This window comes from Acomys russatus, chromosome 28, assembly GCF_903995435.1.
Source record: "Acomys russatus chromosome 28, mAcoRus1.1, whole genome shotgun sequence".
NCBI lineage: Eukaryota > Metazoa > Chordata > Mammalia > Rodentia > Muridae > Acomys > Acomys russatus.
This window is the reverse complement of record NC_067164.1, coordinates 4,197,166-4,217,844: the sequence shown is the minus strand read 5'-3', so window position 1 is coordinate 4,217,844 and position 20,679 is coordinate 4,197,166. Positions and strand designations below refer to the sequence as shown.

Genomic DNA, 20,679 nt, shown 5'->3' with positions numbered 1-20,679 from the left:
AGCCACTGAGCCGTTACTTCAATGGCTAGAGTCCAGCCCTAGTCTTCGCTTTATGAAGACTTGCATAACTGATTTTAAATTATAGTGAGTGCTCTGCATCTACAGCATATGGTAGAAAACACTTCCTCCATTGTGCCTGCAATGAGTATGTGCAGGCTTCTTTCCTTGGCGTTATTTTCTAAGCAATACTACAGCAGTGTTCTCAAGTATGCATTATGCTAAGTATTGGAAGTAATGTGGAGTGGATTTGAGTTTCACAGAAGGATGTGCCTACATGCTCAGTGAATACTGTGTTATTTGATGGAAGGGCTCAGTGTGCGTGGATGTTTATATCTGCAGGGAGACTGAAGCCTGCTTTTTCAGGGTGTTGAGCGTGATGGGAGGAACTATTGTTAAAGTTTTTCTATTTTGCATGTTTTCTTTGTTCTTAAAAAAGGAAGAAATTAAAATTAATCTTATAGGCATGGTTTTCACTTTTATCTAATAACAGGAAACTAGCAGCTGTTTCTATTCATTGAGTATATTTTGAGATTACCATTCAAAACTGACATAGGTATTAATTCGGTTCTCTGTTGACTAACTTCAGCAACTCCGACAAAGATCCCTACTGATACTAGCACTCCTCCCAGACAGCAGTTGCCAGCTCATGAGAAGATGGCACAGCGGAGGTCATCCTTCAGCAGTCAGGTGAGCTCTTGACTTAACCTCATAGCCCTTCAGGAGTTCACTGAGGTGGTCACAGATGTCCAAATACACTTTCTTTAAGGATCAGAATTTTTGCTGATAAAGAACACTCAAAATCTTTCCCATATTTCAGGTAAACCGCTAGGTTTCTGTTTTTAATTGTGAAAAAGTTCTAATACAGTCTTTTTTTTTTTTTTAATATTTATTTATTATTATGTATACAGTGCTCTGCCTACATGTACACCTGCAGGCCAGAAGAGGGCATCAGATCACATTATAGATGGCTGTGAGCCACTATGTGGTTGTTGGGAATTGAACTCAGGACCTCTGGAAGAGCAGTCAGTGCTCTTAACCTCTGAGCCATCTCTCCAGCCCCCTAATACAGTCTTAATACAGTTTCAGTTGCCTTCAGTTCAGTCCACTCACCTTTCAGTGGAGTGCACATCCAAGGGCCTGTGCTGTGCGCCACAGAAAAGTTAAAAGAGTAGAAGGGGCAACATACTTCATACTCAACAAAGGACAAGGCTGTCCCTGAGCGGTGTGCACACTGTATTGGTTGTGGTGGAAGAACTCAGGTGAATATGGGCATCACTTCATTTTCATTTTCTGTTTTGCTTCTAGTCCATAAATTCCCAGTCTGTTGGTCCATCATTAACACAGCCAGTGATGTCTCAAGCTACAAATTTACCAATTCCACAAGGCATGTCACAGGTATTTTTGTTTGTTTTGGTTGAGCATTTACAAATGATAATTGCATTTAAGCTAAAGCAGTTTTATACATATGTATATATAAATATATATAGTTATAAATGTAGTGAATATTAATTAAAAGTATTTACAATATGTAGGGACATTTTTGTTATTTACAGTGTTTTGGGGTATCACTGGACTTTCACTAGACAGCATCACGGGCACATGTATCTTAGAAGATTCATGATGGTATTATACAACAGAGAATCTTAGTGCTCACGGTGCTTAGCATCTTACATATAGCAACAGTCTACAAGTATGATAATCTTAAACATGAAATATGCTTAGTTCATTTTGTTCTTCCTATGGATATTGGAAGACTTGAGTGATTATATTTACATATTAATTCATTTATTTGCATATGAGATATTTATTGAGTTCTGTGTATGTATTGAGTTATATGTATCAGAGATGCTGACAATATTTGTGATGTCTGTATTAACAAGCTGCTTGATCTAGAAGGAATAACATAAAACTAAATGCCATGTTTATTTAGTTTACACGTATGACTCGGTTCCTTAATGCAGCTTAAATAAGTGGAAGAAGCCAAGTGTGGTGGTACATGCCTGCATCCTAATGTGGGGGATGGAAGTAGGAAAAAAAAGGAGTTCAAGTTTATCCTTAGCTACATAGTGAATTTACAGCCAGCCTGAACTACATGAGTACAGTGACTCAAAAGAAAGAAAAGGAAAACAACAAACAACAAAAGGAAAGATGATTAGAAAAGTGAGATGGCCTGAGTGCAGAGGAGGCATGAGTGCTGCAATAAGCAAGAGAAAAGGAGTCCCCAGTGCACTACTGAGTAGCTTCTTCTGATTTATAGCTCATCCAACAATTCAGAAGCATTGAGAACTCTACTGAATAGTAATAAACACAGTGGGTAATCTTCTGACTATTTTATTTGGCACTAAATCCTGTTATGAGCTCTATAACAGTACTATATATTTTTTTTTAATTTTTAAAAATTTCTTTATTGTATATGAGTGCTTTATCTGCAGAAGAGGGCATCAGGTCACATTATAGATGGTGTGAGCCACCATGTGGTTGCTGGGAATTGAACTCAGGACCTCTAGAAGAGCAGGTGGTGCTCTTAACCACTGAGCCATCTCTCCAGCCCAACAGTACTATATTATTAAATATTAAATTGAATCTTCAGATCTTATTTATTTTGAAGAATTGAAAGATACACTTTTAATTTTGTTTGTTCTTTAATTTCAGGTTATCAGTTAATCATTGTTAACATCTTTATAGAGGTGTTTTCATGAAATATATAAGTAATATATACTATGTCAAAAATACTACTAAGCATTTGGTCTCATGTTTTCATTCACTAAGTAAAACTAAGTGTTTTGCCGTTTGTTCCTGTTATCTTGTATTCTGTGCTTGCTTCTATTTTTTGGTTTGTATTTAGTAGAAATGCTTTCAATGTGACAACATGATATTTACCTGTAGGAAAAAAGTAACTTAGTTACAATAAAAATATGTATGACTATATAACATGTTAAAAAAGCATGTTAAAAAAGAAGTTGAAGTACTAAATTTGTAATGTTTCTCAAGCCCAGCAGAATTTAATACATAGTATAGTTTGTCATTGCCATCTTCAAAGTCAGTGTTTCATGCAGAAGTCAGGCCTAATGGTGCAATACCTGGGAGGCCGAGGCAGGAGGATTACCAGAAGTTTGAAACCAACCTGGTGTTATGAACGAGAGTTCTAGTCCAGCCAAGATCTTTATATATATATCCTTTCAAGAAAATAAAGAAAAGTAGTCTTCAGTGTCTTTAGCACAAACTCATCTTTTTTGGAGATAAAATAAGAAAGGGTAAGATGGATATTTCTTACTTTTAGCTGCAGTTCACTGCAGGAAACTTTGAAGATAGATTTCCCATAAAGTGAAATGCTCTGGTATTATATAGTATACAATATTCATGGAAATAATTAAATGAGTAGTGAGTCATCGGGTGTGTCTGATTAATTGCTTATTAATTGCACATAGAAACCAGAAGATTGAAAACCTTGAATGTAGAGTGACCATTTTCATTCATGTGTGCACACATTCATAATTTCTTAGAATTCCTTAGCCTTTAAAACACTATGGTTTAAACTGGTCAGTTGAAAAATATTATATATATTTTTAAATAGCATTAGAATGAAATATTGGTTATTTGTCACAAAGATGTGTGACTGAAATGTGGGAGGAAGGAGAGCACTGGGAACCGAACTTGGGAGCCTGACCATTCTAGACAGATGCTCTCTATATCTGAGCCCTCGAGCCCTTTCTTTTCACTTTTTATTTTAAGACAGGGCCTTACAGTGTTGCCCAGGCTAACCTCGAACTCACTCTGTATCCCAGGTAGGTCTTGAACTTGTGATCCTCCTGCCTAACTTTGGATAATTCTGCTGATGTACACACAGAGGGGACTCTAGAGATGACAGAATTTGCTATGGATTCATCCAGGTGCGGGGTACATTCTCATATGGTAAAATGTAGACGTGAAGTGAGCAACTGAAGAGCTTGTTGTACTAAGTTGTTGAGCTACAGTATGAGCTCAGGTTGTCCTTTCCCTCTTCTTTTCCCTCCCTCCCTCCCTTTCTTTCTTCCTTCCTTCCTGCTTTGCTTTATTTTATTTTTATTTTTTGAAGGTGAGGAATCACAGCATAGCTCTGGCTGGCCTAGAACATTTTGGTTTTAACCTCATAGGGACTTATCTGCCTCTGCCTTCCAAATGTTAAGATTTAAAGGTTTGTACCGCCACACTTGGAAGCACTCACATCATCTGACTGTAGCTTGTTCTTGTCATCATTCAAGATAAATCAAAAGCATGCTGGAATTCAAGCAGGAGTAATGTAAAAATGTGTTAGCTAGTAAGTAAAAGAAGAATCTCTAAAAAAAAATAATAATAGGAGGGCAAGCCAGATGGAGAAGTGGGTAAGGAAAGGCCCCTGCTGTCAAGCCTGGCAGCCTGAGTTCTGTACCCCAAAAGAGAAAACTGACTCTTCCAAGTTGTCAGTTGGACCACTGGCACACACATTCTGTGGCATGTGCCTCTTTCCAGGTAGTAAATTGTAACTTTAAAAGAAGAAGAGGAGGAGGAGGAAAAAGAAGAAGAGGAGGAGGGAGGGGGAGGAGACACGAGAACCACCACTAACAGTCAGGGGAGAGCAGTGGGGAGGGACACACTGATGCAGCCCCCTAAACGCTTCACCCTGCACCACAGGGGCTTATATGGACTTAGTCATTGGGTAGAGAGGTTGACCGAGGGGCTGGAAGACGGGACGCGTCTGCTGACATACTGAAGCTTTCTGGATGAAATTCAGGGGAAGCTACCCACTGGCACCTGACAGAAGAGAAGGACCAACACCAGCACCCAAAAGACAAGCGCCTTCCTTTGCAGCTTCCTTCAGTGGCATTTGCCGCAGGCTCCTGTGGGTCTATAGGAAAGAGACTGATGCTGAGGTCCAGCTCCACAAAGCAGAGTACAGACGGGAGCTTGGTAGCTAACGTTCTTGACTCATGGCACTGCTTACTTTTCACATTGCACAGCTATTAGGAACCAGGGAATTCTAAAATATGCTATACTTTCTTTACATGTGCTGCTTCAGTTTCAGTTTTCAGCTCAGTTAGGAGCCATGCAGCATCTAAAAGACCAACTGGAGCAGCGGACACGGATGATCGAGGCAAATATTCATCGGCAACAAGAAGAACTAAGGAAAATTCAAGAACAACTTCAGATGGTCCATGGTCAAGGGCTGCAGGTCAGTTATTCTGTCTGAGCACAGAGAACCTCATTCACATGGTTTTCATGAAGAGTCAGATGCAAGGAGGATATTTTTCCCAGTTCAGTAAACATCATCCCTCAGGTCATTTCTGTCAGCGTCGTTATTTTTTAAACTAATAATCTCTAAATTCTAGTAAGTTCAAATCCATAATAGCTATATATTATAGAACCTTTGAGGTAGAGAGTTTATAATAGTTTAAATAAAATACCAATAAATATGACTCCTATTACCTGACTAAGATACTTATTACTAAGCTAACAGGACAGTCTGGGGGACTGAGGTTTGCTATGAAACTAGGAGAACACTACTTCTGTATACAGTCAGACTTTGGTGATGGATGGTCCCAGGCTGTCAGCAGCATCCTGTGAGGAGCTCTGAGTAACACAGTTGTTGTGTGTGAGTGAAAGAATGTGTAGCCTCATACTATATTGTTATTATTGCTATAATCATTTTTCACACAAAATGTCCTCACGACTGATTATTTGACTATTAACTATATTCTGCTTGATTTCTTTTAGTGTTCTCCTTGGTCTTTTTTTTTTTTTTTTTTAAACCTATAAAGCTTATTTAAGCTGGGAATGTAGCTCACTGGTACAGAGTTTACCCTAAAATGTTTGAGGCCCTAAGTTTGATTCCCAGCACCCCCAGAAATACGTAACTAGAAATCAGTGTGTGTCTGTGTGTGTATGTGTGTGTCTATGTCTCTGTGTGTGTGTGTCTGTGTGTATGAGAGCATATATGTGCCACAGAGTATGTCTGGAGGTCAAAAGATACCTCTTTGGAGTCTGGTCTTTCCTTCCACCATGGACTGAAGGGACCGACTCGGGCTGTCAGGCTTGTGGCGCAGGCACTCGAGCACTTGTGCCTGCTGAGCCTTCTGCTGCCAAAGAAGTTCATTGAAATGCCATCTTTATTTTCAAAGATGTTTTTGCAACAATCAAACCCTGGATTGAATTTTGGTTCTGTTCAACTTTCCTCTGGAAATTCTAATATCCATCAACTTACACCTGTAAATATGCAAGGCCAAGTTGTCCCCGCTAACCAGATCCAAAGTGGGATGAACCCTGGACATATCAGCACCAACCAGCACATGATGCAACAACAGACTTTACAGAGTACTTCAACTCAGGTAATTCACTAAACTATCTATTTAAAAAAGCTTTGTTGCACTAGCTTTTAAATTTTAATAAAATTTAGAGTGTAAAATATTCATAGTGTTCATTAAAATATTTTGTAGAAAATGGTACTGTTAAATATTTTTAATATTTAATCATTTTGTGATTTGTTTAAGGACCTAGCTTAATAATTATACCAGGTTCTTATATCTTGCAGACTTTATGTATGGGCAGCTGGGGAAGCAGGAGTAGTTTAATGGTTCTGTAGACTTCTGGCAGTTAATTAGTGTATATCTGTTACTTTATTTGAAAAACAGACAAGGGTGTGACCATCACTGACTTGCTTTTAACAGACAACTGCTGTTCTTGTAAAGTGCCAGCTTACCTTCCATTGAAGAATCCAGACTGTCGGTTACTACAAGTCAGTCTAGGTTTCTCCTAGAGTAATTATATTTTGCCAGTCCTTTGCTGCTCTGTCACCATTGTTAAATGGCGAATAGTATAAGCATTCTATAATTGTTAGGTAATGTCTGTAAAATCTTCCTTTCTAGCAGAGTCAACAGAATGTAATGAGTGGACACAGCCAGCAAACATCTCTTCCCAATCAGACGCCAAGCACTCTCACAGCGCCACTGTACAACACAATGGTGATTTCTCAGCCTGCTGCTGGGAGCATGGTCCAGATTCCATCTAGTATGCCACAGAACAGTACCCAGAGTGCCACAGTAACCACGTTCACTCAGGACAGACAGATAAGGTAGTTGTCATATGTCATTCATTATTTTCAGAGTTGTAAATTGATTGACTGAAAAAAACCTCTATGGTCTGGAAATGTCTCAGCATTCGAGAGGACTTGCTACTCTTCCAGAAAGATGAGTGTGGTTCCCAGCACCCATCCCCAGCAGGTCACAGCCACCTTAACTCCAGCTGCATGGGGGCTCATGACCTCTTCTGGTCTCCTCCATGCCTGCATGCATGCGGCAAACACAGTAAAAATCATAAAAATAAATATACATGGGCTAATTAGCTAACCCAGGAATAGAGAACTTGCCTAGCATGGGCAGGGCCCTCACTCAGTTTAGGCCTTAGTATTGTCTTTTTTCCCAAAACCAGTAATTTTCTTTTTTTTACCATACAATTTTAGTTTGATGCTTACTATAGCCGTTTTTTAAAATTTCAAATAAATACCATATCTATTATAAAGACTTTACAGAATAACATCAAATTTTATTTTTCATCTGAAACTAGGCTGTCAGATAGAGAACCACGCTGTAGCATACTGTGACACAGGGCTTTGGCTGCGCTGTCAGATAGTGGTAGCTGTCACACAGGCTTTAACAGGCTCAGTAAGTACTCCTCAGGTCTTCTTCATAAAGGTGCTAAAAGAGTAACAGTAGCATAGCTCATCTTTCTACTCAAAAGTTGTTAAATATGTATTAGTATCTTCCTTTATTTCCCTAAGTGTCAGGTGAGAAAAGTGTGGTTTTTTAATAGTTTGACCAAGTGCACAGCAGAGGAGATGGCTAATGTGGCTTCAAAGCTTAAATGCCTAAATTAATGCAACCATTGAAGACCAGCAGGCCACTGTGTCTTGAGTGAGAAGTGTGACTAGCTGGATAAATACAGTTCACAGGGATCTGGTTTTAATTACAGTGTCTCTGTGGTCTTAAATACTGATATGAAATAGTTTTATGTTTTTACTTCCTTCACTACAAGTATGATGCTTGCTTACATATTTTGCTTTTTTATTGAACAATATGATTTTTTTTTTAAGATAATATTCAGACCAAGGAAGCTGCAAGGTTTTATAGGCAGCGAGAGCAGAGACCTGTTGTTCCTTGGAGCTCATCTTCCTCAGCTTAAAAATCCAACCATAGCATAGCAGTTATAGTTTAGGAAAGTTAAGAATGTGCCGAAGGAATGCTCTCCGAGGGTTGATTTTTATTTGAGTTTGTTTTGTTTTCATTGCTGATGGTTGGACCCAGAGCCTTCTGTATGCTAGGCCTACTACACACTGCTATCATGTGCCGTCCCAGCCAGAAGATGAGTTTAAAGTCGAGGAAGAAAGACACTAAACTAGAATGCTGACATGAATTTTGGAGGATGTAGTCTATCAGCCATTTGTAAATATCTTTTGGGGGGAGGGAATGGACAATTTCAAAGGAAATTTAAAGGCTTTTTCCCCCCCGCAGGGAGTGCTAGATTAATAAAAATAAAAGGATAACCAGCTCACGAATATTAGGCATGATAAATATCTGCTGGACTTTATAGGGGAGCAAATGAGTTTTATGGGTAGGAGAAAGCAGATGAAAAGTGTGGTCAGGAAAAGTTGTGCAGAAGAGCTTGTCGGCCTATATTATAAAGAAACATGGCCCGAGGGCTCAGAGAGCTGTTAGAGCAGAGTGCTAGCTGTGTGTCCGTGTACGGTAAGCCAGTAGACATTAAAGAATGCGTTTGTGCCAGAGATGGTTAGAGTGTTGTTTATGCGCTTATTGCTGTGCCATGGGGCTTTATTTACTGTTGCAGAGAAACTGGCACTTAGCACATCTCTGACTAAGCAAACTGCAATTGTTATTTCTTTGAACTTGATTTATGTAGAAATTTTTTATTATTTTGTTTCTTTTCTTTTGCACCCAAGCATTTGGTCCTGAAGTATGTACTACAAAATTTAAATTTTAAGATCTGCCATAAATTCAGCATCCATTTTTTAATGGACTAGAGATGAGTGTGACTCAGTGGTAGAGTGCAAGCAGCTCGCTGTTCAGTCCTCGGCACTGCAGGAATAATAAATAAGTGGTAACTGTTTATGACATGTGGACTGTGTTAATAACAAAGTACATATCTGTACCAGACTTAGTATTTGAACTTTAAATCATTTGGGCAATATTCTCTCTCTCTCTCTCTCTCTCTCTCTCTCTCTCTCTCTCTCTCTCTCTCTCTCTCTCTCTCTGTGTGTGTGTGTGTGTGTGTGTCTCTGTGTGTGTGTCTCTGTGTGTGTGTGTCTGTTTAGCCATGTCTATCCCCTTGCGTTCAGTGTTAGGACTGAACTTCATCTCACAGGAAAGGCACACACAAGTAATTCTGTCACCAAAGTTGAAAGGAAAAGGCAGAGAAGAAAAATCAGTAAATTCTCACAGAGGAAGTAATATGCTGGGTTGATAAATGTCACTTCAACTTATCCTTAAAAATGTCATTTTTCCTTGAGTATAAATTTTCTTATAGATGTAAAATTATAAAGCATTATTTTGTGGTAGTTTTAATTTGCTCACAAATTATGTGCTAGTGTAATAAATGAGCCGTGTTCACCATATTTAACTCCTATGTACTTTGCTGTTTTATAAAAAGTTCATTTTTACAAACTTAAATTTTTCAATTGATAAATTTTATATAACAAAAATTTCCATGTTAACCACCTAAAGTGTGCTGTTCAGTGGCCTTGAGACAACATTCACGTGTCTGATCCACATGACATCAACAGTCACCCCAACCATCTTCAGGACACTTTTCACCTTTCCAAATTCAAACTCTTTAGACAGTGTCTAACTTTCCTGCCTGTTGCTTTTGGCAACTTCCGTTCTCTTTCCTGTTTATATAACCTTGACTGCCTGAAGGTACATCATATCAATTTATTACCCGGTATTTGTTTTTTCCTAACAAGTTTGTTTCCCTTAATTTTCTCAGGCTTCATCTGTATTTCACACATCAGATCCTTTTTAAGGCCAAATGTGCATAGCACTTTGCTTAGCCATTCTGTCAGTGGGTACTTGGGTTGCCAAAATTAAAATTATTTTTGGTGCTGGAGATTGTTTCCAATCTGCGGTGCAAACACCCTACCACTAAGCTATACCTCTAGCCTTCAAGGAGATCCTCTGAAAACAGAAACTAGGAACATAGGCTTTTATAGAATAAATGAACCATTTCATTGGTTATTATCTGAGATAAATATTCAGCTGACTGAGTTATGCATCATCCTTTTGACTCCATTTTGTTTTCTCTCACAGATTTTCTCAAGGTCAGCAACTTGTGACCAAATTAGTAACTGCTCCTGTAGCTTGTGGGGCCGTCATGGTACCAAGTACCATGCTCATGGGCCAGGTGGTGACTGCCTATCCTACCTTTGCCACACAACAGCAGCAGGCACAGACATTGTCGGTAACTCAACAGCAGCAGCAGCAACAGCAGCAGCAGCAGCAGCAGCAGCAGCAGCAGCAGCAGCAGCAGCAGGGTTCCCAGGAACAGCAGCTTCCTTCAGTTCAGCAACCATCTCAGGCTCAGATGACCCAACCTCCACAGCAGTTCTTACAGGTAACTCCCCTTGAGGAAGCTGCCTTGGCTGTTTTATAAGCAGATAAGATGTTAAATGAATGGTTTTTTAGTGGATCTGGAACACCTTTAAAAGCTTATTGTAGGATTTAGATATCCATAAAAATGAAAACATTGTGATTGGCTGGTTCATCTTTTCTTCTTCAGTCTTGGAAAGTTTTTAAAAGTCTCGCCTAGCCACACTTAGTTCTCTGCACTTCTAGGTAGAGTAGGAGGCCTTCTTCCTGCCCATGGTTACCTACTTCCTCTCCCAGGCCAATATTTCCAAAATATAATAAAAAGCCCCATTTCTTCTTTCTTAGATAATACCATCAAACCATGCTCTTCATTGGGTAGGAGCATAACGAAGCATCTCCTCCTCAGCCCAGGAGTTACCTGACTCATCACACTACGTTTTCTCAGATTGTGCTTTTGTTTTGTTACCTGGTGTTGTTGCCCGGCCTGGAACCCACAGATGCTCTTGCCTCTGCATTACAGGCGCCCACCACCATGCCAGCTTGTCAGAGTTTTCTTGTTAAATGTTAACGTCAGAGGAGAGCTACCATGTAGGAGCAGTGTGGTTATCATTAGAGCTCAGGCTCTAAAGTCAGGGTGCCCCCAACTGGTCATTGCTGCACCACATACACATGTCAAACCTCAGTGGTACCTTGGAGGTAATAATAGCTCATACTTTATGCCTTTTTAAAAAAAAGCATGTAAACTGCTAAATGTACTGAGAAGTAAAAAGCTAGCTGTCATTGATAACCATGATATTGGCAAATGTAATAGGACATTAGTGACAAAACCCACACAGATCTCATGTAGATAAATCATAGAGTCTGCCTCTCCATAGGATCCAGAAGATCCTCAGGGTAGGGATCTTCAGCAAAGAACCAACAGAACTGGTTTCCAGACTGAGAGTTGGTGAATCTGGTGGTTTCTCCACTCGAGTCCATCTGAGCTAGATGGATTCTTATTTTGACAGTGAGGAATTCTGAACCAGCCTCATTACAGAAATATGACCAAGCCATACCCACAGGATTCATAGGGCTTAAGTCTGAACTTTTACAATTAATAACTGGGTTAGCTGTTATTACAAATAATAAAACCAGTCTTAGACTATTACTTAGGTGAATATAATAAATATTGGTATATATAGCTACAATTCTATGACAATTAGACAGAGTTTTAAAAGATGTGATTTGCCTTAAGGTCTCAGTTCTAAATCTATCAAAGAGGACAGGCTCTTAAAGAGTGGACATCTGGGGCCAGGGAGATGCTTAAGTCAGTGAAGGTGTTCTCTGCCAAGCCTGACATCCTGAGATCAGTCTGCAGACCCCACCCGGTGGGAGGAGAGAACTAAATCCTGCAGGTTGTTCCCGGTCCTCCATATGTGAACCCTGGCCTGTGCACATACAAACACAGTAGATAAGTGTTTAAAAATTGCTCTTAATACAGTGGACATTCTCTTCTTCCTTGTCCCCAGCACAGACATGCATCCCCCAAAGAGCCATCATTAGTTAGGTAATGCTTTTTATAAATGTATTTATATAGGTAGTAAATACATACTTTGGCTTTTCTAATGGACCTCTTTGAAAATGTATTTGTGTCATAAATCAGGGAAGCAAATGCTATAAATCCCCTTTGTCTTACAGTGACTTGTTCTAGGGCAAGAGAGATGGCTCAGTGGTAAAGACTACTAGTTGCTCCTCCAAAAGTCCTGAGTTCAATTCCCAGCAACTACATGATGGCTCACAACCATCTATAATGGGATCTGATATCCTCTTCTGTCATGAAGGCATACATTCAAATAGAACACTCATATACATACATAAATAAATCTTTAAAGAAATTAAAAACTTGGGGGGCTGGAGAGGTGGCTCAGTGGTTAAGAGCACTGTCTGCTCTCTCAAAGGACCCGGGTTCAATTCCCAGCCCCCACATGGCAGCTCACAACTGTCTGTAACTCCAGTTCCAAGGGATCTGACCCCCTTAGACCAATGCACATAGAATAAAAATATTTTTTTTTAAAAACTTGAAAACAATGACTTGTTCTAGTAACAAATCAAGAAGAAAAATTGTAAAAGTCCATGACAGGTTTTCTTATCTTAAGGTGTAAGGCTCCCTGTGTTTGTATGCATGTTTTCTCTATACATAGTTGCAAATGTCAGTCACCCACTTTAGCCTCAGTTAAGTTCAGAAGTGTTGCAGCAAGTGTGTACTTTACTTGAAAATTTTTCCATTCTCTCAGCTAGTCCCTCTTTGTGTATCAGAATTACAGAGTAGCAAACAGGCAGAAGTTAAAATGTGAAAGAAACAGACTCATAAAAGTAAGACTTATAATCAGATGTGGCAAGTGAAATCACAGTGTGGACTAGTGATGGCAAATCATTGGGGATGGGGGTGGCGCCTTGTTTTTGTTGCTTTATTCTATTACCTCATACAGCCACACAGAACTGCAGCCTCCAGCTGTGCCCTCCTTTTTCTTTAATGTTTGTACAAACTCAGTATAGTAGTCACTTTTGCTAAATGAAAAGGCTGAGGCTGGGAGAAGTGGACAGCTGAGTCACACGTCTGCAGGTAGAACAGCTCAAGCTAGCACTTGAGGCCTGTGCTTATTGTGTGGTGGGGGCAGGGGGCACATAGGGTACCCATACACGTGTGTGTGCAAGTGCAAATGTATGGAGGCCAGTAGTCAATCCCAGATGGTGTTCCTCAGTCTACCTTGTTTTTGGGGGGTTGTTTTATTTTGTTTTGTTTTGAAACAGGGTCTCATGGGACCTGGGGTTCACTTACTAGGTGAGGCTGGCAGGCCAGTGAACGGCAAGGACCCTATCTTCACTTCACCTATACTGGGATTACAAGGACAAAGCTATTTTCTCAACCCTGATTTGATTCTTTACCAACAAGCAGGTCTGTGTGCATTGTCTAACCAGAGACTGTTCATATATTATAGACACAGCTTGTTCCAGTTTTACTGCTGAAAATTTGGTACTGTAGGAAATAGAGTAAAAATATGTGGTTTGTCTCCAGACAAATTGTGTTTTACACCATGAAATTCTCAGCAAGATTTCCTTTGAAAAATTGTATTTTGTTATGCTTTCAGAAAGAGGGCAAGGCTTCTGTTTTCCGAGAATAGTTTTTAGATTAGCATATAAGATGAGAAACGTTGTTGTCGCTCTGGATGGTGGACAGGGTGAACTGACAGGGCGAAGGCATGAGGCCGTGGTGCATAATCCTCTGTGTTTTTAGACGTCTAGGTTGCTGCATGGGAACCCGTCCACACAGCTCATCCTCTCCGCTGCCTTTCCACTGCAACAGAGCACCTTCCCCCCTTCACAGCACCAGCAGCACCAGCCTGGTCGGCACAGGACTGACAGCCTCACGGACCCCTCCAAGGTCCAGCCACAGTAGCACACACGCGTCCTCTCTGGCACTACAGAGGAAGGCGATGGCCAGAAGGAGATGCTCGGATGACATACGGTTTGAAGTTCAGCAGTTTCGTGAGAGTAGTCTGAGTGTTCCAGTTCCTGGATTAGTCGGTAGGGAAATGCTGCCCTGTGCTACAGATGTACATTAAATACCAGCCAGCGGGAGATGATTAGAGGGACACAGCCAATTTTGACAGTTTCTTTGACCAGATATTTTTTGATGGAGAAAGAGTATATTGCCAAATGCTAACAAGCTCAACTATCAATCATGACCTTCACGGAACCAGAAAAGCACTAACAGTGTTGGTGTTCTGTGCCTGGTATCAGATGTTACAGAGGACGCACCACTGCCAGGGTTTGCTTAGATGCCATGAAGATAGTCCAGTAGTTAGTAGTCCTCGTCCCGAACTCCTCGCCTTGTTCAGATAATGATGGAATGGCCCTTAATTTCAGAATTTTGCGCAAGTTTGAGATCTCTGTGTACAGATTCTATATAGATGTGTGTATGTCTGGATGAAGGAGAGAAAACAAACTTGGTGTATGTGGCATGAAAGCATTGTCTGTCCCTCACAGGAACGAGTACATTTCATTAGATTTTGACACCATGTACAAACTGATAGCAGCCTCTTGTTTTTATTTTGTTTACAACACAGCAGTGTTCTGGCCACTTTTCCCATGGTGCCAGTCTTCTGTTCGTGCTTTTGCTATGATGTCACAGTTTGTTAGTGAGGGTCAGCGTGCTGCTGGGAATGGAGTGCTTTCAGGTTTAATTATTGCTACATTTCCATTTATTCAGAAATATCCCTTATTTCATTATTTTTCAATTATGTTTGAAAATAGAATTGCACTGCTTTATTTTAGATGGTTGCTTGAGAGTTTGATCACATATTTTGATATATTTCATAGTTGGAATATTTATGTAAATGGTTTTCAACAAGCCTGAAAGTGATTTCAAGAATGTTTCAGTTATAAGAGTAAAATTTGCACACAAAACATTTTAGGCACTTTTTAACATTCTCAATGGTGGGAATTTTAACTTTTAGGGTTTGTTGGAATCTTTTTATTATCCTTAAAAATTTCAATGCTTCTTTTAGTCAGAAATGATTCAGGGTTATTTGAGGGGGGGAAAACCCATAGTGCCTTGATTTTAATCAGGTGATAACTCACCATCTTGAACTCATTGTCTGGTTTCAGTAGCAGTTTTGAAACCTTAGTACATTTTTAGCAGCATGTGGGTCTCAGTGTCATTCTCACGTTCCCATGAAGACTGCTGTGTCTCCTGGACTGCCCTAGCAGTATCATAGTTGTTCATGTAACCCCAAAATTGTTTCAAAATTAGTATCTTCCTTTAAAGCTAAGTAGTCCTTTAAGAATTACCAGTAAATACTTGATCAGAGAAAGGGTACAAACTGTCTTTAACCTTCATCGCAACACTAGAATGTTGTAACTCACATGCTTTCTAAACATGAATTAAGATTTCATTTGGCAATAGCATACTCTACAGGTCATAAACTCCAACAGAATTATATACATTTTAAAAAGCATTTTGAAGACTTTATGGTACTAATAATGAAATTTGCAGTTATAGAACAAAAGGTAAGTAGAATATAAACATTACCAAGAAAAGGGAGGACAAGTGAGACAGACTAGAATTGACCTTAGAAAAAAGTGTGTAACAGGTGTGAGGTTGCCAAGTAAAGGTTTTCAACAGTGAAAATAACCTAATGCAGAATTGCTAGATAAGAGCTCAGGGGACTCAGGACTTGCTCGGGTCTCTGTCCTCAGCATTGCTCTCATCCTTCAGTGTGTCTTTGTTTTCCTGTTTACCTGACTGCAGTTAAGTTAGAAAGTTAGTGGTGAAAAAGAAAACAACCAAAGAAAATTGGTACCTACCCTTCTGCAAAAGAAGTGTGGCTAGATACCAGTCAGTAACTAACATATCACAGAGTTCTAGCTGACATTCCCACGAATACCAGGAATAGTTGTGAGAATACATGTATAGCAAACTTGTACACACATGGTGAAATGGAGCACCCACATTGCTTTTGTCCCCTTCCAAATTGCCTTCCTGATCTTACGCCATTCCATGTCATCTGAGTTGTGCCTCCTTTATTTTTTGGCAATACCTAGTAATAAGAATTTAGCTAACGGGATACAACGCACTAATTATGTAATTCCTGTTACTCCTCACAGTTCATCTTCCTCCTTGAAAGTAGCAGTTGATAAAAGAACTCCCAGCTGCCAACTTTGCTGTCCATATGGAGAGTCATGCTGGGCAGCACTTGTCAGCACTCGCTGCCTCTTAGCTCCTTACGTCTTGGTTTCTTTGGATGGCAAACTGTCCCTGTCTGCTCCCTACAAGACTTCAGCATTCTGATGAAGGTTCATGTGTTGCTTGGCCTTCATTTCTGTAGCCAAAGTTGTTGACTGAAACCCCAAATCTAAATCATGGAAAGATACCAAATAGAAAACACTTCCCAGCTTCTTAGAATCCTTAGTATCCCCTGCTCTACTTCATGGGGATTCGTTTTCCTTTAAAAAGTTTGATTCTGGACAGTGTTTTTTAGTTAAGAAATTGTTAGGGTGAAGGTCACATAGGTTGTAGTTGCCCTGCAGGTACCTTGTCTGGACTGCCTCTGATGGGTGACTCAGGTTGCTGACCACACAGGATGAGCGCAGTAAGCACAGCGCTGCTCTGGAGGCTGGCGCCAAACCAGAGCCTGGCCACTGCAGGACTCCTCTTTTCTCCTTAGAGTAGAAACTATGGGAGGACAGCACATGTGGTAGGTGAGGTCGCCTGCAAATGAGCACTAAGGCTCTTCCCCAAGCTCTGTCCTAAACTGAGGGTAGCCTTAGAGTGCTGTGCTCTTCTGTCACTAGACATGGCTTAGGTATGTACTAGTAACAAAAGGATGCCAATGCTTTTGAATAGTCTGTGATAGAAAACTCTGTGCAAACTAGTGTTTTGAGTTCTATGTGTAGTTGGTCGTTGCCTTAAAGCAGTCTTCTTGAAGTTAGTTTGGAGCACTGAAGCAGTCCAGTATACGGGCATCATGTGAGGGAGATGAGCCTTGTTCAAGCCTTAGAAAGGACCCTTAAAGTAGTCTACACAGGTAGAGTATTTTCACTTGGGTATTACTGTGTTTAAAATGTTTCCACTTTATTGAGGCAATTTTTTAAGTGGAATGCAGATAGCATTTTTAGTACTTCTTTTTTTCTGTTTCTTTAGTGATTTAAGGTTTGTTGGTATACATTTGTGTAAAGCTCATTCAAGCCTATCACCTCTCCAGTACCTGTGGTCCTGTTCTAAGCACCAGAGTCCACATTGGGAGGTATAAACACTGGATATTAATATTGCTGAGGGCATACAGCCAGGAGTAAACTGACTGGAACTTTTCAGTGGTGAAGAAACAGCACAAAGGCATCTGCCATTTTCGTAGTAATTGGAGAAAAAGACCTTTTAGGTGTGTCTGGATGAATGAACACTCTTCTAAGAGGACCTTCTGAAGTAAATGCAAAGGAAAAGAGTTGACTATTTTTATAGCATATTTAATATATTTGTATATAACTGTGAGTGTAGTAGGAGCCCTCCACACGCCGCCCACTTTTCTAACCCCCTCCCCTTTTGCCCTAGCCCTAGTACAGCCTCATCCGCATGGGTAACGTGCCTATCGTCAGCCTACCTACCAAAAGATAGTGCTGCTGCTTTCTGAGACAGGTGAGATCAGACTCTCACGCCTGGGGATCCTTTACGGGAGGACTAGCACACACTTAGAACAACATACCACAGTCTAAAGCATCATTTTGAAAGGTAATAAGCACTTTATTGCAACTATTCATTTAGATAAAGTTTGTATCTTAGGCATTAACCATTTTTAAAGGATCCCCTAATCATCACTTAGGTGAGATTATAAATGACACATTTCTGAGAAATGTTTAGATCCAGTGAACCGTAGCAGGTTTGTGGGAGTGATTTCAAGGTAGCCAAATAAACTGACTTGTTTTGAATGTGGTGGAGTCAGGAGATTGTAGGTGTGTAGTTTGATTTAAACACTATTGTAAACCTATCTTGCCTATTGTGTGGACACCAAAAGAGACCAATGAGCCTGTTTATTTTCAGAGGTCTAGGAATATGCATCTGTCTGAGTAGATATACAGAACTAATCTAGAAACGATTGGTAGTAATATTTTAGGATACAGTAATTTCAAGAATTATTGAGTGTTTTAAATGTGCCCTGAAATGTTGGCATGTCATTTCAGCGTTCCCATTTGAGTTGCTCTTGTAATATTTTTGCACAAAAAGGACTGAGAAAGACTGCTTTGGTTGAAGAAAACTATAATTTGGTCTTATATTAATGTCTCCTGTGGAAACACTGGAGGTAAATTGTTGGTATCGTTACTAATTCAGGATATTTAAAACAGTGTTGAACAGCTCACCAGAAATTAAGCAAACTTATATATTTAAAAATTAAAATTCTTTTTTTCCATGTGACTGTTTTGCATATTTTTTATCCTACACTACATTCCTTGTTTTTCTGAAATGCTACTTTGAAAGATTAGAGTACTTAACAATATTTTCTATGCTGCCTGGGTTTTCCCAGGAAGATCCCTAACTGAAATAGTTTGTAGCTGTATATAGTTTGTGGAAACTATTAAGATCCTATCAACACCACCAGCAAACACTGAGGTGCTGAACTAAGCGACAATCACAATAGTATTTTATAGGACTTAGCAGTGGCTGGGAGAAACACTTGTTCCAAAGCAGTTCTCTGGGTTTCTTAAATAAAATGGCTGTGTATTTATTTGTATCTCTGCATTACCTACTTAGTGATTTGGTCTCCTGTGGTTAAATTATTACTTCATTATCTTGTCCTTGGAGAACTGGCTCACGGGGCAGTCGCTACCCTGCCCTGCAGTGACTCTCCACTGACAAGAACTGAACATCAGGATGGAGGGTTCATCGGACCTCCCTGCACTTCCCTCCTGCTCTGAACTCCCTTTAGGAAAACACTGTAGAGCGCTAACTCAGTCCAGCCCTGCTTCACGGCACTGCACCCTTTCTTAGTGTCACTTGTTGCCTTCTGTTTCATGGGCATTTCTTTTTATACAGTTATTTCTCCAACACAGTCAAAGGCCAGTATGACAGAACCAAGGGCACATGTTATCTCTGTTTGTGCCCACTTGGGGACATGCTAGCAAAATGCTATCTTTTAGTGGCCGTCGTCATCCTATGCATATACTTAAGTCCTTACATACAGTTGGACAATGCATGCACACTGAAAACTCTTGGAAACGTTGGCTATCTTTAGATCCTCCGTAGCCAGCACTGTCCAATCAAGTGGTGCTCGAACACGGGAAGCCTAGCTGTGTGCGGGGCCTTCCTGCTCCCACGAACTGAGACAGGGTCCTCCATTAGTACTCACTGTAGCTGTGGGCTCCCCGTAGGCAGTGTCTAGCACACACGGGGATCCCGTGGAGAACAGTGATTTAAACACTGTCAGGCACAATTGGATTTAATTACTTAAAAGGTATTTAACTCTGAGGGGTAAATTGAAAATAAACCATTTTTAGATGTATGGTTTTAAATATGAGAAAACAAACTGTGACATCACTTTAAGAAATGACATTCAAATATTTTGTTTGAGTTGGACTGTACTGGCTCACGTTTATTGAGAGTACCACAAGGCTGAAATATAGAAAAAGCTGTTAAGTTGATGTCATCCTTCAGGCAAAGATACTGCCTTCAAAAAGCCTCTTATTAAGCAATAGATGTGTCAGCCAGAATAATTATTTTGAAATCTAATTTACTGTGGCTTAAAGTTAGGGAAGGCTCCAGTATAGCACTTTCATAGTCACCCTGTGTAAAGATTGAAACCCAAAGACAGATTAGTGCTATGTTAAAGCCAGTTAGCGGAAAACATGCACACGCACACATACACATGTATGTTTTATCTTTGTAAACTTTGTTAAATCAGTTAGTAATCGAACAGACATGCACCAGATTCTCCTGTGTTCTTGCTGTTGCTCTTCTCGACATTGTTGTCCTTACTGCTTGGTTCTGGGTTTAAATAAAAACAAGAATGGAGCTCATCCCTTCCAGATCCACAGGGAGAGATGCATATGGCTCCTGATCTTCAGATAATGCTCCCTCTCCCCAAGCAAACATTTAATTGAAATAATTTCAAATCATAAAAATGAAACTGGCATTCTTTCAGGTATTATTACCCTTTTGCCAGGATCAGAAACATGATGGGTAAGGAATGGTTTCAATGGTGCTACATTAGGTTCCCTAGTGTCCATAAGCTACATTTGGAAATACATTGAATAAAATGTGGACTCTTCTATTCAGTGCGATATTGCCATTTTAATTGAGCCCAATTATCCTTTTGAGAGATGATGTGTTACCAGCATGCCTTCACTCAGGTCTCTTGCTGTAGGATGTGCACAGCTTTAACATAAAATCTTCATGCTATCATAATGCTCTTTTCCTTAGACTCTTGTAATGTATTCAGAGCCCAAAACTACAAAAGAGCCAAGCAGTAGCAGTATTGGGTTTTTTTTTTTTTTTTCTGTTTTGTTTTCTTTTTCTTTTTTCTTTTTTTAATAAATGTAAAAATAA

The 20,679-nt window shown here is 39.9% G+C and overlaps 1 protein-coding gene across 3 annotated transcripts in view; it reads left to right on the top strand.

The window, feature by feature from the left end:
• The window catches only part of Clock (clock circadian regulator), an 86,181-nt gene extending 70,512 nt beyond the window's left edge, over positions 1 to 15,669 (top strand). For 2 of the 3 annotated variants that reach the window (XM_051170510.1, XM_051170508.1), the window contains 7 exons: positions 587 to 687; positions 1,306 to 1,395; positions 5,036 to 5,188; positions 6,135 to 6,341; positions 6,879 to 7,084; positions 10,329 to 10,632; positions 13,882 to 15,669. In XM_051170510.1, the coding sequence (XP_051026467.1) occupies positions 587 to 687; positions 1,306 to 1,395; positions 5,036 to 5,188; positions 6,135 to 6,341; positions 6,879 to 7,084; positions 10,329 to 10,632; positions 13,882 to 14,043 (1,223 nt within the window). In that variant the 3' untranslated portion in view covers positions 14,044 to 15,669. The remainder of the gene's footprint in view (positions 1 to 586; positions 688 to 1,305; positions 1,396 to 5,035; positions 5,189 to 6,134; positions 6,342 to 6,878; positions 7,085 to 10,328; positions 10,633 to 13,881) is intronic. The other variant, XM_051170509.1, reaches the window with a different exon arrangement.
• Positions 15,670 to 20,679: the final 5,010 nt, after the last annotated feature.